This window comes from Sphaerodactylus townsendi, linkage group LG01 (genome assembly GCF_021028975.2).
Source record: "Sphaerodactylus townsendi isolate TG3544 linkage group LG01, MPM_Stown_v2.3, whole genome shotgun sequence".
Taxonomy (NCBI): Eukaryota; Metazoa; Chordata; class Lepidosauria; order Squamata; family Sphaerodactylidae; genus Sphaerodactylus; species Sphaerodactylus townsendi.
Window position 1 is genome coordinate 137,115,105 of NC_059425.1, and position 18,356 is coordinate 137,133,460.

General features: G+C 41.8%; 1 protein-coding gene across 5 annotated transcripts in view; it reads right to left on the bottom strand.

The window, feature by feature from the left end:
* The window catches only part of DOP1A (DOP1 leucine zipper like protein A), a 72,095-nt gene that overhangs the window by 52,642 nt on the left and 1,097 nt on the right, over nt 1-18,356 (bottom strand). For 4 of the 5 annotated variants that reach the window (XM_048495309.1, XM_048495327.1, XM_048495301.1 and 1 more), the window contains exons 2-4: nt 6,387-6,575; nt 3,228-3,409; nt 1,023-1,193 (exon numbers count right to left, since the gene is read on the bottom strand). In XM_048495309.1, coding sequence (XP_048351266.1) covers nt 1,023-1,193; nt 3,228-3,409; nt 6,387-6,524 — 491 coding nt within the window. In that variant the 5' untranslated portion in view covers nt 6,525-6,575. Of the gene's footprint in view, nt 1-1,022; nt 1,194-3,227; nt 3,410-6,115; nt 6,133-6,386; nt 6,576-18,356 lie in introns of those variants that run through there. The other variant, XM_048495336.1, reaches the window with a different exon arrangement.

Consider the following 18,356-nt stretch of genomic DNA (forward strand, 5'->3'; position numbering starts at 1 on the left):
CTTCAGGAGGATCTCCACAATGCGAGCGACAATCCAGCAAATGAAATATCAATAAGTATAAGGTAATGCACATCGGAACAAAAAATTCCAGCTTAACGTACATGATAATGGGGTCTGAACTTGCTGTGATTGAGAAAGAAAGAGATTTTTGGGTCATTAGCAGGTAACCCAAGGAAAGTATCAACCCAGAGTCAAACTTTATGTTGGAGATGATCAGAAAAGGGGATTGAAAAGAAAATGGCCAATATTATAATACCACTGTAAGATCTGTAGCATGACCTCCTTTGGGATACTGTACACAGTTCTGGTCACTGTATCTCAAAAAGGATATTGCAGAGCTGGGAAAAGTACAGTAGTTTTTGGCATCAGCTGGGACATCATTGGCAGGGGAGGGACAAGGACGACTTTAGGCAACTGGGCTCAGCACTGGCTGTCACTCAGTCAGCTCTCAAGCAGCTTTCTGGGGGCTGCCCTGGAGGTGAGTCCACCACAGGATGGGTGAGGCACACAGACCTGCAGGCTGTAGACATCTCTCCGGTACCCAGCTCAAACTGAGAGAAGCAGGCTGATGAGATGCTTGGCATTCAGCAACTCTTCCTGAGCAAAGACCAAACCCCATGCCTGTGATTTCTGTGTGACTGCTAATCCTTTGCAATGACTACAGGAGGTTGCTGGTCAACAGGGCCAGGAAGGAATTTTACGCAGAGCTAATTGGCTGATGGGCTCTGGGGTTTTTACCTTCTCCATAGGACAAGAATTTATTAAGTGAATATATTTATTGAGTATCCTCTAGTGCACTGTTAAAAACAGCAAAACCGTCACAACAGGCTGCTGGTGTTTAGGCACTGGTTGAGGAATACCGTGCATCAGAATAGAGAGGAACTGGTCCAACATTACCCACAGAGTCCCATGACCAAGCAGAGACCTGGCACTTTAATTACTATACAGCACTAGCTCTCTAGAAAATTCCAGTTAGCAAGTTTTTCAAATAATACTAATGTTGCAATCATCTACTGCCTTACCTCTCATAATACTCTGAGCCCTCTTCCAAGCCAGGAAGGATCCCCGTTAACAAACCCTGCAGGCCGGGTTTCAGTGTTTTGCCCAAAGGAAGATAATAGACTTCGTACAGGCTGAGTAATGCTGGTTTGACAGACATAGCAGCATTGGCAAGGAGAGGAAACAACCCAGAACTATGAAAATAAAAAGCAGACACATGAGGTTAATATGGGCTTGCTTCATATTATAATTTTTGCCACATAGAAATAATTACAAAAAGGCGCCTCTCTAGCAGTACATCCTAAGCGCAGCTGCTAACCTTCCAGGTCCCCTGCAGTCAGTGTGTTTAGAGGGTTTAATTTTGCTTAGGATTGCACGGTCATTCATACACACACAAACAGAGCATGCAGTTGGCATTAGCTTGGTGATTCAGCACATCCAAATTACAGAAAAACTATAAAAAAGCCATTTCAGCTTTTTGGGGGGATGGGGGGGGTCTTTTACTGATTAAAAAAGCTAGGTGTATTCAAAAGTCTGAATATATCTGGAGATGAAGAAACCGAATAACATCCGGCTTTTTCGGCTTTTTAAACCCCACCCTGGCCGCCATTTTCCAAGCCCACATGGACTTTAGAGCTAGCGGGCGGCGGAGGGCGGGGGGGGAGGGCGGGGGGGAGACAGAGATCTTCTTGCCATGCTGGGCAGTCTCAACGCAGTATGTAGAGCTCTCTGTCCTCCACCGAGGCTTTCTAAACCCCTGCCTCAGCAGGTAGACAGAACTCTGTGCTGCACTGGGCAGGCTCAGCGAGGCATGGGGCTCTCTTTGGCTTTTTTTAACCTAAACATTTTCTGTAAAGCCAAATAAAGCCAACTGATTAAAGAAAAAACCCCTGAAATTTATCAATAACGTTTATCAGCACTCAGGCCTAGTTGGCATAGAACCGGATACTCTAGCCCTCTGAGCAAGGCAAATGAACTGTGTGGGGAAAGGTGCTACTAACACTTCTCCACTTCTCCATTGCCTGGATGTAGACACTTGAGTGAAATACTGTTCACACTTATTAACTGCAAATCCCTCAGGAAGCTGAACATTATTGAGACGGGGTTATGTTTGGTAATGAAGAAACCACAGCTTTCTTTAAAGAGCTGCAGGTTAAAAATAAGTGTTGCCTGGGATATACATTAGTCCAAAATTTTTACTGTAACTGTTACATCAGAATATCACCAGTGGTAGCTCTAGGCACCACTGTCTCGCTATGCTTTGCCTTGGGGCTACTGGCCCAGGAGCCCTCTTTATCAACTCTGCTATCTTTAAAAAGACTGTGGTAAGACTTGCTTACCCTATAGGCTTCCTGAACTCCTGAACTCTCGCAAGATTACTTCCTCTTGCAAGAAGGCTGCCCTTAGGGTGAGTTATGCAACAAAACTGCACTAAGCCACAGCATTTCATGTGCCCTCGTATCTAAAAGCCAGCTAAGATTTTGCTGTTACAAAATGGCAAAGAAAACCATAGGAATATCCACCCATCAAAAGCTAATGAAAGTAACAGTAGAAAAGATTTAATTTAAAAAAATCATAGCAGGTAAGGAAGTGGTTATTCTATTCTGAGATCCTCTTTTATGTCATAATGGCATACTAAACTAATAACAGCCACACAGCCAGAAGAATGGTAATACCAATGCCCATTCCTGGATTACAACAACCATTAAGGTTAGATATGGAAAAAGGACTCGTTTTCAGCACTGCGGAAGAATATCCTGTGCTCAGCTTTTGACTTCTGCTATCACTCTTCATTTCAAAGTAGTTTTTACATTTTTATGCAAAAGTCCATTGTCTTTAGCTACTGTACACAACTACAAAACATCTTGAACACAGTTTCAAAACAGCTATGCCTTCGAATCCATTTGCATCTATCTCTCTACAGAAGAAATCTGTGATTTCATTTTTTGCTATATTAGTGACAGTCTTACTGCTAAATTCCTTCGCGCAATCAGGTGCACAAAACCACAAACAGTGAGAGATTCATGCACACCAGGCTGTACACGTTGCAAACCAGTAGCCACATATGTGATCACACATATGTCTGCTGAGGTTGCCACTTGGAGACCCTGAAAGATATGGAATTTTCTGTGGTACCTATAAAAGGTTCTAACAATATTAATTTAGAATGAACAAGCAAACAATTAAGATTAACATTCAAAATACAATGACTCTGTCAGAGCTTTTACCTGTACAGGAAGAGATCTTTGGCCAGACGCTTGGGCCCAATGATTTTGAAGATAATCTCATACGTCTCAAGTGCCTTCCGGTGCACCCCGCCTGGCAAGGCAGGATGAAGGCATTGTGCAAGGCGCTTTCCCACAGTCAGCTTTTTTGGTACTACTTGATACTTTGCATTGTTATGTAGAACCTAACGGGGGGAAAAATCCATTCATTTTAAGCATTCCAATAACCAGTTTTAAAAAGAAAGAAACTTAAAATGTATCTAGCTTCACACAAATACACTTCAGGAAAATGATAAAGATTAATGATTTATTACAACTCAGTCAAATACATCCCTGATTATTAAGCTGCCTTGTTCTCTAAGGCACAGAAAGCAAACAAGATTATACAATTCATTCACAGTAGGCCAAGGAACATATGAACATAAGAGTAGTATATACTGAAAAAAAGTCTGTCATAAAATAACACTCCAATTATCAGAATAAGCAGGGCTGCAACTACAGTTGCCTGACACAGACTCACAACTGGTGGGAGAAGGGCGAGGTGGGGACTTCAGCACTGTAGGGGGAGTGAAGCTGGCGTCGCTCCTGACATGGCACAGAAGTGACATCACCGTGTCAGGATGTGTGTGTGATGCTCTAACATCTCCCCCCAAACGCTACGGTTTAACCGCCACATTTTGTGCTAATGATGAAGTGTCACGCAATGTGACAACATCACTTCCAGGTCCCACCAGAAGTGACACTGGTGCACAAAGAACACCAATCACACACACACACACACACACACACACACCATTTTGTCCAGGCATTTCCTCCTGCCATCCAGTTGAGCGATGGTGGACAACAATCATCCGCCGCCCCCAGAGGGAAGCTGGCAATCTTACCTGTAACTTTCTCATAGGAGAAACAGTCTTCTGAACATATTCATTCATGTAAAATATACGTGTACCATTTCCCCTTAATTAGGTGGGCTTAAAGAAGCTGCCTGGTCACAGGGCAGAATAACAGATTGTCAGTAGAAGCCACCTGACTCCAAAATCTCCAGGTATTTCCCAAACCAGAGTTGGCAGTCCTACCACAGTCTCACTCACCTCTCTCAACTACACATTTGACTTTATTAAACATTCACGCACGTTATTTTTAATGATTATAAAGAAAATTGGTCAGCAAATTATATAATGTGCACATGAGCTTTCATACTTTCATGCCTTGGAGGAAAGGCAGTAGAGAAAGAACTCCTTTGGACTGGAATCCATTTCACCCACATCCCAGAACCCGGCACTTGTTGTTGAGTCTACACTGAATGGGAGGTTCTTGCCAGCAGCGGCTCTCTACTGAATAAGTTTTCAAACACTTGTTTGCATTCACAACATCTAAGATACATGTTTTTCAAAAAAGTTACGTTTGAAAATTTCCTTATGGTCCAATCCAGGGGAGATTACCACTTGGATGCAACATGGGGCCACGCCAGAACATCTGCCCCCTCCACCAGTGTTAGGGGCACCCCCACCGGCAGAAGAGGCAAGAATGTCAGTGCCTGGGCACCACACAGCTCTGCAGCAGTGAAACCTGAATGTGTGTGCCACTGCAGAGCTACGCTGGCATCCAAGCAAATGCCACTGAAGGAGAGAGCAGACCAGGGTTTCCTGGGGGTAGAGCTGACTGTACTTGGCTTCCACCTAGACTTTCAAGCCAGGTATGCCACAGCCAGGGCATGGGACTTACGCCACCTAAAAGGGTGGTGTTACTCCATTTTAGCCCTATGGAGGACTGGGGTGTGTGTTTCAGTGCTCCCCTCCCCCCACACCTACTGAAAGCTCTCTATAGGTGGTGTGGCAGGGGAATCATCCCCAGCCGCCAGGGGCTTGTGATTGGGCTGTTCGTCTCCTTTGCAACTGTAAATTGTTAAGTATGGGAAACAGTTCTGTTATTCTGTTTTGCTTGTCTGCTATGTAGTTTTGGCATTTTTTTTGTAATTACTTGGTGTTGTGTCCAGGATGGAGCCTGGGGAAGGGACCTCACTAGTATATAATGCCATAGAGTCCACCCTCCAAAGCAGCAGCACCCCCCACCCACCCCAGAACTGCTCTCTGTTGTCTGTGGATCAGTTGTAATGGCAGGAAATCTTCAAACAGCACCTGGAAGTTGGCCATCCTAGGTTTTGGCTCAGTAGTAGAGTGTCTCCTTGGCCGCATTCTGACATCGGGCCGCTTTTAACTAACGCCTGGGGGCGCCAAAAAAGGCTCTCCCAGGCCGCCGCTTCAGCATAATGCCGCTGCTGCAATGCAGCAGCGGCGCACTCCGAGGCAGGCTCCTTCCCTCCCCAGGGCGGGCGCTGTCAAGCTTCTGCAAACAACATGTAACCCTTTAAAGTGGGTTGTTGTTAGAGGGATCGCCTTCCTGTGCTGCGCTAACCGGGTGCGAACCGCCGCAGGGAAGACGCCTCGCCATTTCATCTTTACCGCCTGCCGCCTGGGTAGTCGCCAGAGTTCGCCTAATATTCGTCCCTCCTCACCTCCAGGGGTCGGAGGGCAGCGCATGGGCGGGCTACACGCCTCGCAGGCTAATGACGCAGGAGGACATCGCGGGGCTGGGAGGTAGAGGCGGTTCTGCGGTAAGGAGCCGCCTGCCTTCTGCCGTCTTTCGTTGCCTGCTTTCGCGACACTTCCAGGCGAGCAGAGCTCCCACCCCCATCGCCGGGCTTAAACTCTCGCCAAGGCGTAGCGCATAGAGGTGGCCGTGCAGAAACGGCCCTTGGCATGCAGAAGGTCCTGGTTGTAACTTCGGCATCTCTAGTTTAAAGGATCAATAGTGACTTAAGACAAAATAGTGACAAAATCTTTTTTTGAGACTCTGGAGAGCCAAGGGCAGTCGGACTACACAATACTGACCTTGATAGACCAATGACCCGACTCCTAAGGCAGCTTCATGAATATTCTTTTCTTTAACATAAAAAATGAACCCCTCAGAATTTTGACCATGACTGTGCTAAGCAAGAACTGGACCTTTAACTAAGTTGCCAGACCACTCTTCAAATAATTCTGGGGAAAATATCCAGACCTTATAAACTTTTATAATTAAATCATTTTTTGATCTCTTCTCAAAGTTTTAGATGTATTTCACCCAGTCTTTCTTATACTTCTGAGGGCATCTCCGTTATACCTTGTTTAGCTTTCCAAGTGATGAGATTAAATCAGCCCACTCACTGGAGTACTCAAAGCTTTTCAGGGCTTTGTCAACAGCTGCCACGTAGTTTCTGTACTTGGAGTCACCCAATAGCTCCAGCTCCTCTGCATTCATTCTCCCGCAGAGTTCCACTACAGACCAGATTACATTTCATGTAGTCATGAGCTGAAAAAGAGGGAACAGTGGTTTGAATTTCCCCAAAATCACAATCTCCTAGCTTTATAATGCCAAGTCAAGAGATTACAGTGACAGTACACACAAGAAGCTGGAAGTCTGGAAATCTTTGATCAGATTACTATTTCTGGAAAGAACCTTCATTTTGCTGTGGAAAAGCTCTTGCAACATCTTGTTGGATATTAAATAGTACAATGCAAAAGACTGAATTTCCTTGACAATATTATCATTTCGTAAAATGTTATATCTACATTGGTACTCACTAAGGTAAACAATACCTTCCAGCCAGGAACTGTAGCTTGCCTTCATACAAAATATTTCTGGACATTTTCAAGGCATGAGGAATAAATGAAACAAACATAAATTTGAGGAAAAATTGATATATAAGCAATACCTCTTTTCTATCAAACCTAACTTCATTTTACTGATGTAACAACATAAAATGCATCATTTGTAATTTAGTGAATATATAATTGTCATATTTCTAACAGTTATGGATTCAAATGGCATAAATGTATTTGTTTTCTATAAGAAATAATGCAGATATATACCCAGTTTTTGACAGAGAGATACAGACTACTGCACCTATGTTACTCTATCACATGCCTCTTAATTTTGGCTTCAGACAAGTTGGAAAATATACTTTGGACTGCCCACATGTTTGGATATTAAGTTAAATCCTGTAACACTGAATTCTCCGATAATGTATTATCATTAAACATATAACATATTAACTATTACCAAAACTACCATTTAAACAATAAACATTTTCTTGAAAATATGCTGAACATCTCAACAGTATACAGAGCAATTATTATCTACTGCTGTAGACTGTCTTACATTTTTTTAAAAACTCATACTACGCATTTTGAGAATAACCTTGTCTGAAAAAGCCTTCAATGTGCCACACAACAGATGATTACTAGATTCATTTCAGGGGAAAAACTAAAGCTGAAAATGCTTTTAACCAATAGAGCATGGAGCCTTCTAATGAGAGCAAGGACACTAGAGATTCATAAAATGATCATTTCCATGTTACTTACTAAACCTAAAACTGGACAAACTATTCCCCTGAAAGCAAAGAAGCTGATTTGTCTGACTCTTTCTCTGTGCTACACATGTTCCCCCAACATTTTCCTAACAAGCAAGGAGGCAGAGAAGGAGCATTAATTAAAAAACTTTCAGCATAGCTCCTATGGCCCAATTCATGCGTTTACAAATGTGCTTTTCACTGTGGGTGGAGGCATCAGAATGTGGCAGCTGTATCAGCTTCGGTGCCATGTTCTTCCCTCCTCACACACACTTCGTTTTATTCATTTTCTTTATAAAGTGACAGAAAGGCTAGAGGAAGAAGAAGGGATTGCAGGCCTGTTCCAACATGTATGAAGTGGAAATCGATGGGTGTGAATGGCCAGGAAGAACTAGATGCCTAAATAATTCACTGTGATAACTCCAAGTGTTATCTCTTAGTTTTCTGCAGCAGGACACCAGCAAGAACACAAAGATGGTTCAAGCGGAAAAAAACCCCAAACCTAAGGGACCCCAGTATGGTACATATGGGTGCTAAGGTGCCTGCCTGCCAACCCCTTACTTGGCACTCACCAAGTGTTCTTAGAACATGGGCAGGGCCAAGAGGGCTTTTGCTGAGCAAGGCTTCCAATTGGCTTTAGAGATGTGCAGGTTTTTAAAAATGCTGCTTAAGCAGCAGCACTCATTTTAAAGGCTATTATTATGTAAATAAGCTACCTGATTTTAGACCAATATTTCCTATTTAGGAAAGCTGATTGAATGTATAGTGACAGAGAAACTCCCGTCATTTCTAGATGATGCATTGACTCTGGACCATTTTCATTCTGTGTTCCAGCTCACTGGATGAGTCATGTCTGGACTACGGTTGCCAAATGGCCTGAAGAAAAATGTCCTGTCCCTGATACTGTTACATCTGCATGAAGTCACTGAGAGAGAGTGTCTGGAACTTCCTAGTTGGACGTCATCAACATGCTGATCATATCTAGCTCTGTATTTCTTCATTTAGGCAACTGGGATCATAATTCCCCTACACCTGTATCTAGAAGCCATGGGCAAGTGGCTGAAATTAAATAAAAATAATTTAAGACAATATGGAGATTACGTTTACAGGTAAATTGTGGGTTGTTGGAAAATAGAGTTTAGTTAGTGGATGAATTTTTTATTGTGTAATGAGAACTGAGTTGCTGTAGACTGAGTTTGTTTATTAATTATTAATTTTATATACCGCCCTTCCCCTGAAGGGCTCTGGGAGGTGTACAACAGAACATGACAATAAATCCAATGGAGAACATAAACAAAATACAAATTATAGAAAAATAATATAGGCTCCAATACCCTTAAATGCTAAAACTCTTAAAATACAGTTAATATTTGTGCACTAAATTGGATTTTTAGTAATGTGGGTAGGTAGGTAGCATTGTTATAGTTAAGTTGTTTCTTGGACTAAGCCATTGTTAGGAAGTCTTTCTATATTATATCAGGTTAAATAAGAGCCTATTTAGTTTTGGTTGGTTATGATTTATCTGCTATGAAATGGTGTTTATTGTGGATTTAGATTGCTGCAATATTTGCTGCTAGGATATTATACTGACTATTATTGTATTGTTATATTGTTATGGAATGTTATGCTATTATGCTATGTTATTGTTGCTATGAAATTTTGTGCTATGCTGGATATTGCTATGGTATTACTGGAATGCTATACCATTGTGCTACTGTGCTACCTTATTGTTGTTATGAAATATTACGTCTTTGTCTGCTGATGTAGTTGTGGCTCATTAACCTATTAGTCTGTTAACCTGATATAGAATTGTTAAGTATTTGTTGAATTGTTGGCCCATTGTGGGGCTAGTGTAATTGGTTCTGTTATTTTGCTTAGTCCTATTGTATTATTAATCCTATTGTATTATTATGTTATTGTTTATTTATTATGTTGTGCACTTCCCTGAGCCCTCCGGGGGAGGGCGGCGTATAAATTAAATATCTAATCTAAATCTTAATAGTCATGCCTGCCTTGGGTGCAATGCTTTATAGTAAGAAAAAATTATATAACTCACTCATAAGGGAGAAAGCAAAGGCATTCTTCAGGAGTGCCAAAATGGGAAGGCATTCTTCTGGAGTGCCAAAATGATTCCTGATTCTAGAGTGAGAGACTTGGGGAGCTGGGTATGGTGAAGAGAAGGTTAAGAGGTGGCATGTTTCTCTTCAGTTTGGTGAAGAGAAGGTTAAGAGGTGGCATGATAGCCATGTTTAGATATTTGAAGGGATGTTATGTAGGTGAGGGAGCAAGCTTGTTTTCTGCTGCTCCAGAGACTAGGACCAGGAGTAATGGGTTCAAGGTGAAGGAAAAGAGATTCCACCTAAACATCAGGAAAAACTTCCTGACAGTAACGGCTGTTCAACAGTGGAATGAACTACCAGTATCCTTCTTTGGAGGTTTTTAAGGATAGGCTTGATGGCCATCTGTCAGGATGCTTTGATTGTGTGTTCCTGCATTGCAGGGGGTTGGACTTGATGGTCTTTGGGGTCTCTATGATTCTAAAAGCACAGCTTTTTAAAAAGTAGCATGTACCATACCCTGGAACCAAAATCCTCTCAGACAGAAGCTGTTCTTCCAGATTTCCTCTCAGTATTTACAGAAAAAAACTTCCAACAGAAGAAGAAAGCTCCTTTAGAGGATTAAAAAATAATAATGTCCCTGTACCGTTCTTCACATTTTGAGTATGGAAGATAAACTTCACAGTACTCTTCACAGGCTGTCAGCAGGAAAATGTTTTCACTGTTGCCTTATCAAAGGCATTGGAAAATTAATTTTTCTGCCTGTTGCTTCAATGCTAGACTAAAAATCCAGTTTTCTTTCTGTAAAGCACATTGCAGTGTCCTCAAGGCCTAGGACTGATCAATCAGCTTGAAAGCAGTTTGCTTCCCTGCATGAAGTTTTCAAACAGAAAGAGCATCCAACACAATCTTCTCTTGGTGAACAGAGTACGTCTTAGAAGTCCCATTCAGTGGAATCCTATGCAGAGTAACCTCCTTCTAAGCCTCAGAAAGGGTCACTCTGCTTGCAGGGGTCTGAAACCTGCAGCTCTCCAGATGTTCATGGACTACAATTCCCATCAGCCACTGCCACCATGGCCAATTGGTTTTGATCTTTGGGCACCTCCTACACCCCCATCATTCTGGCAAAAAAGTCTCCTGTCAGATTAACTCTAGTTTTGGAACTCTTCTGCTTGTGATCAAAGTGTTATCAGGCTCAGACTACAGCTGATGGAATTACTCCTGATAAAATATATATACCCATACCAAATTCTGCAAGAAAGCACCAAGAAGGTTCAGACTTCAGAGAAGATGCTATCTCTGCTATTCTGCCTATGTACAAACTCCCACTGCCTAATACTATGGGTTTCACTTTCTAATTCTTTTTCCATAGGTCATGGCAGTCTTCTATAAAGCCATGAACTTCTTCGGTATCAAATACACTAGAATGCCACTTAACCCTTTGTTCTGACAAACATGATACAGAAAAGTCAGCCAAGAAGTGAACTTCAAAGTATCTGGCTGATCCGGACTTCCAAAAGACTTTGTGACATCAGTATTGTCTACAAGTAGTGGACTTGCAGTAAAATAAGAAGGCTCGGAATAGTATCCTTTGAGCATTCAAAGTATTTCACATAAATCATTACAATAATCCTTACAATGATGCACAATTACACAATTACACAATTACACAATTACACAATTACACAATGATGTACAATTACACTTCCCCTGTTACAGAAGAAAGGATGAGAGAGACTGCCTAAGTCAGCATTAGATTTGAAGATTCAATTTTTTAGTACGATACAACTCTATGTTAAGTCCCACTAAATTCAATAGAGCTCTCTTCCAGTGAAATACTTCAGTTCAGTGAGCCATTACTAGCCATTTAGAATGTCCATTTGCTCAAATTCTATTCTACAGCAGGAAGTTCTGATTCTTGACCAAAACAATGGTGTGGTCACCACTCTTCTTACTTTCATCAATGGCATAGTCTTTAAAAGAATACATATAGGACAATTACGCAGACAAAAGGAAATTATTCCAAACAATGCACCTTCTATGCCACAACCTTTTTTCTCTGAACTCTGCATAAAAATAGACAAAATCACATTACATTAACCTCTACAGACAAGAATGCCTGTTTGCTTTGCGGCTGACTGTTTGAAACCATTGAAACTTGCAGCTTTTAAATATACTCACTTATTCTAACCACCAATAATGATACCACTCACTTATTCCACTCACCACTCACTTATTCTAACCACCAATAATTACTGCCCTGCCCCTAGGGCAGTTACATCAGGGTCCCCTCATATTGAGGGGTCCTGCCATCCCCCCCCATGGGGGTAGGTTTTAAATTGGGGTCGGACGCCTTTTATTATGTATTATGGTTTTTTGCTGTTTTATGAGTTTTAAGCTATTTTATGGGATGGAGCCTATGTGTTTATATTTGTACGACCGCTCCTGTTGATGTTGTAGTGAATGTTGTTCACCACCCGGAGCCCTTCGGGGATCGGGCGGTATACAAATTAAATAAATAAATAAATAAATAAATAAATAAATAAATAAATAAATAATAATAATAATAATAATAATAATAATAATAATAATAATAATAATAATAGAGTAATGGTGGTCTGTGTAATTAATTTTCCCAAACCTTCTTGTGGCCTGCAGAAATGCAGCTATTTCTGCAAGTCTGGAAATATTCACACTTGCAGATTGTGAGAACTCATGATTCATAACAGAAATGATGCATGTTTTCTTACACTTACATCTTAAGGACTATTCTGACTGCTATTGTGCTAGTGTTTATCAGGACTACAAGTACAGCTTGCCTTTCCTGAGAGCAGAGGGACTGTGAGGAATCAGTCTCTCCTCTATCATGGGTGGACGTAGCTGCAGTGAAGGACTCCTCCCTCCAACTTCCAGTTGTCACAGCTGATCCCTTGAGAGGGAGGGGAAGGCAGAAGACAGGCACCGTTTATCATAAGCTCTCCTCAACTCCCTGTCCAGTTTCCCGCTACCAATCTGAAAGAGAGAAAGAAACCAAGCACTCCTCCATTGCACTGTAACCACCTATATTCAAAAATACCTTTTATGTTTTAGAATGGTTTATTTTTTCTCAGTGTAAAGAAACTGCTTTAAAAACACTTTTGCCAAAAAGCAATACATAGTGAAGAACCAAGACAAAGACCTTTGTTACAGTATCATTTTGAAGAATATTACCACCTTCAGTAAACACTGCTTTTTGTATCCTTTGAAAAAAAAATCTGCAAGAGCAAATTCTGTACTAAAAATTCTATTTTAAATTTATATATTGATATTTGTTGGGGGTTTACAGTGTTTTATGGTAATTTATTTTGTACACTGCCCAGAGCCCTCTGGGGATGTTCATAAGTTCATAAGTCATTTTATTTACAGTCAGCGACCAGTAGTACAAGATCAGGGCACATCAGTTTCAAGGCCTCTGGAGGTGGGTGGTATATCAAGCCCAATCAATCAATCAATCAATCAATCAATCAATCAATCAATCAATCAATCAAGTAAACAGTCAGGCCCAACATTAAATTCTGGTTTCTAGCAAAGAAAGACTCCAGTATCCTCTGCCACAAAAGAGCCATCAGCAAGGCAGAGAGTGTCTGTTCATTCCCTGTGATGGAGCCGAAGATAAGGCAAAGAAAAGAAGGTGAAATGCATGTAGGAAGGATTAGGCTGGAGTCAGGGAAGTAGGTATAGATTTTTATGAGGGGGGCTTAGGGGAGGAGCCATGCCCCCACCCACCTCTAAGGCATGGCCACGCCTCCACAAGCCCCGCCCCTGGCCTAGCGCTTATAAAAGCAGGTCTCCGAGGCTGGGGATGGCAGACTCTCCTGCCCTGCCCTGTCCTCCCCTGCCCCGCACCAGCTGGGCTCCCAGCCAGCAGCCGGCAGTTCCTTCTGCCCTCCCCTCTGTGCAGAGGCATAGAGGGAAAATGGAGCCTGGTGCAAAATCTGAGTCCCCCCACCCCCCGGGCAGCCGCATTCTAATCTGGAGGAACCGGGTTTGATTCCCTGCTCTGCCACTTGAGCTGTGGAGGCTTATCTGGGGAATTCAGATTAGCCTGTGCACTCCTACACATGCCAGCTGGGTGACCTTGGGCTAGTCACAGCTTTTCAATGCTCTCTCAGTCCCACCCACCTCACAGGGTGTTTGTTGTGAGGGGGGAAGGGCAAGGAGATTGTAAACTCCTTTGATCTCCTACTGGAGAGAAAGGGGGGGGGGGGATAAAGATCCAAACTCTTCTTCTTCTTCTGAACTGAGGACCTCAGATTCTCCCTTTAAATCCAAGCCGAAGGGGTGGATTTGAAAGGAGAATCTGGGGAAATTTGGTGAGTGCCTGCTGTCAGGGGTGCAATTATCAAGCTAGAAGCACCAAACTTTCAGGGTATCTTTAGGAGACTCTCCTAATAATACCACCCGGGTTTGGTGAAGTTTGGTTCATGTGTAGCCCTTTGGGAGTCCATAGCATTGGACCCCCTGGACCAAACGTCACAAAACCTGGGTGGTATCAGTAAGAGACTCTCCTGATGATACCTCCCAGGTTTGGTGAAGTTTGGTTCAGGGCATGACAGTTATGGACCCTCAAAGGTGCAGCCCCCATCTTCTATTAGCTCCCATTGGAAACAATGGAGGATGGGGCACCCCCTTTGGGAGTCCATAACTTTGGACCCCCTGAACCAAACCTCACCAAACCCAGGTATTATCATCAGGAGAGTCCCCCAAACAACCCCTGAAAGTTTGGTGCTGCTAGCCCAAACAATGCGCCCCCTGCAGGCCAAAAACAGAAAAAACACTAAAATGTTTTAAAAACCCACAAACGGAGGGGCGGAGCTTCGGACATGAATGGGGGGGGTTGAACCCGAGAAACACCCCCCCTTACCTACGTCCTAGGCCGGAGCCAAGGGGAAGAGCTGCTGAAAGAGCCCCTGTATGGCTGGCCATGCAGCCTTTACTCAGTTCAGACAAGGACACCATCAGTGGTGCATTAACTTTACACTGGCTCTCAACATGACCTCCCTTTTCAATACTATCAGAATTGGATCATTAAACCAGAAGAAGCGATTCAACAATAAACATGGGGTTTTTTGGAAGCCACTCCCTTTCTTTGCTTTCCCTTTTCCAGGCATCCTGCTACAGTAAGAACCTTTTAGTATTTGGTTCAGATTGTTTGGTCTCTTCAGCAGTTTGGAAGTTCCTCATATATCACATATTTACTACAACTGACAAGCAACATGAAGAACAAGTCGCATTTTTTTCTCTAATTTTCCTTTTTTCTGGTTTTGCTTAGCAACAAAGAACTTTGACGGGGTGGAATTTTCATAACAGACTCAAAACTCTAATTTTGCACTATATCCCACAACATTGCTCTTTTGTAGCCAGCTTGTGCCTTCTCTTTGATGTCTAGTAAGTGCCATGAGTGTTGTGTAACCTCCATTCACACTTAAGCAAAGATTGTGAAAAAAATGCCACAATGTTTCCTATATCCACTGTTTACCACTTACAACCCAACCATTATTTATTCACAACAGGCTTTTTTTTACATAGTAGGGAGAAAACAACCTCCACTACTGATTACAGAAGAAAATATTGAAGCATAATTTAATACGTTGTTGATGAGATCCTTTGCATATTGACCTACAAACCACTTGCACTATCAAGATGTACAGAATGTACTGTTATTCTTATGTTGTGCCCGTGATTTATAGCGGGTCATTTCATGGACTCATTACTAATATTACATACATAAGAACATAAGAACTAGCCTGCTGGATCAGACCAGAGTCCATCTAGTCCAGCACTCTGCTACTCACAGTGGCCCACCAGGTGCCTTTGGGAGCTCACGTGCAGGATGTGAAAGCAATGGCCTTCTGCTTCTGCTGCTCCTGATCACCTGGTCTGCTAAGGCATTTGCAATCTCAGATCAAAGAGGATCAAGATTGGTAGCCAGAGATTGACTTCTCCTCCATAAATCTGTCCAAGCCCTTTTTAAAGCTATCCAGGTTAGTGGCCATCACCACCTCCTGTGGCAGCATATTCCAAACACCAATCACACGTTGTGTGAAGAAGTGTTTCCTTTTATTAGTCCTAATTCTTCCCCCCAGCATTTTCAATGAATGCCCCCTGGTTCTAGTATTGTGAGAAAGAGAGAAAAAAATCTCTCTGTCAACATTTTCTACTCCATGCATAATTTTATAGACTTCAATCATATCCCCCCTCAGCCGTCTCCTTCCAAAATAAAGAGTCCCAAACGCTGCAGCCTCTCCTCATAAGGAAGGTGCTCCAATCCTTCAATCATCCTCGTTGCCTTTCTCTGCACTTTTTCTATGTCTTCGATACCTTTTCTACAGTAACTATTGAAACTATTATTAGGTTAACTAATATTATTAACTAAAACCACATTCTCTCTAACTGTTAATTAGTCAGGAACATCACTGAATGTTTGTGTGTATTACATGAGTGTGGTCCAGGGAACTGCTTTGCCTCTTTGATTTCGGGCGCGGGACCCCACAAGCCCAAAGCAAACCCTCAAGCCTCAATATATTTACTTAGCAGAAAGCAGAACTAGGCTGAATATATTCTCTCTTTAAATAAACAAACAAATAAAAAAATTAATAGTGGTAGAATAATCAGTAAAAGTGATATAGATAAAACTTTTTGACTGGCATACCTGCAAACAACTGCTATGAGAAGGGAGCCTGCCAGCTCTTCATAAGTTATCAGTTTTCACAGTAGCTGATATGAAAAGCCAAGAGCACTGATTCACAGGTTTTGTGAAAGATAACTAGAAAAATTCTAATATGAATTTACATGATATGCTTAAATGGAAAGCACATTATATTTTACATTGCAATCCTAAGCATTCTTACTTGAGAGTAAGAGCCCCTGAAACCAACACGAGTGGCTTCTGCGTAAACATGACAGAACTGCACTGCATATTTCACTGGTGGGATTTATTCCTAAATTAATGTGCAGAGGATTACAACTTAGCTCAGACATAACTAGCAACACATTATACTTGCTCATAAATGTGTTGGCGCTGATCTATAATAACAGAAAGTCCTATTAAACTCAGCAGGACTTAATTCTGAGTGAACATGGGATTGGAGGCAAATTTCTTCATGTACAAAGGAAAGCCAAAGATACACATAACTTTGAGGAATAATTATTCACAAGTGAGTTGCACCATAACTCTGATTACTGACTATCATAGTTATATCATCTCTTCAGCTTCTAAGAAATAGTTTATCTATTCTGAATTCTAACCAGCGATAAGAATTACTACAGTTAACTTGGCGGTGGAAAATATCATCAAGTCACAGCTGACTTATAGCAACCTCATGGGGATTTCAAGAGAAGTGATGTTCAGAGGTGGCTTGCCTGAGTGCACTGTGACTGTCATGCAGTTTGGTGGTACCGCGCTGTCTCTACAGTAAACTTACCTAGTACTTTTAATGTGTAGAGAAGCTTGAAATCCTTATCCCACTTCCCTGACAGTAATTTATTCCTATTTTTGGAATGATACCGAGAAATCTGTCAGCTGGTCATTCACAAAAGTATACAAACCCATCACAAAGTATGTTTCCCCCAGCTTTTTGAAATGGGTGAAAAATCAGCCGATATCACTTGCCAACAATTTAAATATTTTTCAAGACCCAAGCAGGATTGTCTTTACATACATGAAAGAAATCCGACATGGGATGTTATCCTAAAGAACTTTATTTAGAAGACATCTCCATGGAGCTCAGTGGTACTTTTGCCAAGATAAGTATGCACCAGATTAGCAGCCTTTAAATAGCAGTTCACAACAATCAGACAGTGAACTTTCCAGTCTCCCTGGAGAATGACTCTTTAACCTTCTCCCTGGAGAATGACTCTTTAACCTTAATATTTCTATAGTTTAAAAAAATCTAGAAGATGCAGAATTATTTCCTCTCCAACTAGGGTGTTTCCTGTATTGGCTTTCCTCTAATGAATCCTACTGCTTTATTTATTAAGCACTCCACTAAGCTCAAAGTTCATTATTATTGCCCAATAGTTTCAACTGAATTGACTAAATTAAGAAAGAACCTCACTGTTCCCCTCCTCACAAAACAACAAGAAGAACCACCACCATATGCAGGAAAAGACCCACCACAAACAAACGTTTCACTATACTATATGATCCAAGGAGAAAGTGCTGCTTAACAACTGGAAATTTGGCAAAGAGGGTGTTCTTTTTAAGATCCTCCCTTCTGGAAAAGCCAAGTTATGCATAAGCACAAACAAAAGCTGCAATTCCAAGCACATGTGGGAATAAGGACATAGCAGGTTTACATTTAGGAAGGGTCTACAAAAGAGATATAAAAGTTTTCCTCCAATTTCAGCACAGAAACACACGGACTATATAGTAAGACAACAACCAGAACTAGGACTGTCTCATTTCAAGCACCTACATCACAGTATTGGCAAGTTAACATGTAAACAATAACTGAAACCTGTTTCAAAAGGCATAATTACTAATAAACAATCCAGAAAAACATGCAAAACAAAAACAGAAAACCCACAAATTTTTATCTTGGCCTTCCTCCAAACAGCTCAGGTTGGTATATATCATTCTTCCTATCCTGTTTTAGCCTCATAACAATCCTGTAAGGCAGGTTACAGTGAGAGAGAATGATTGGC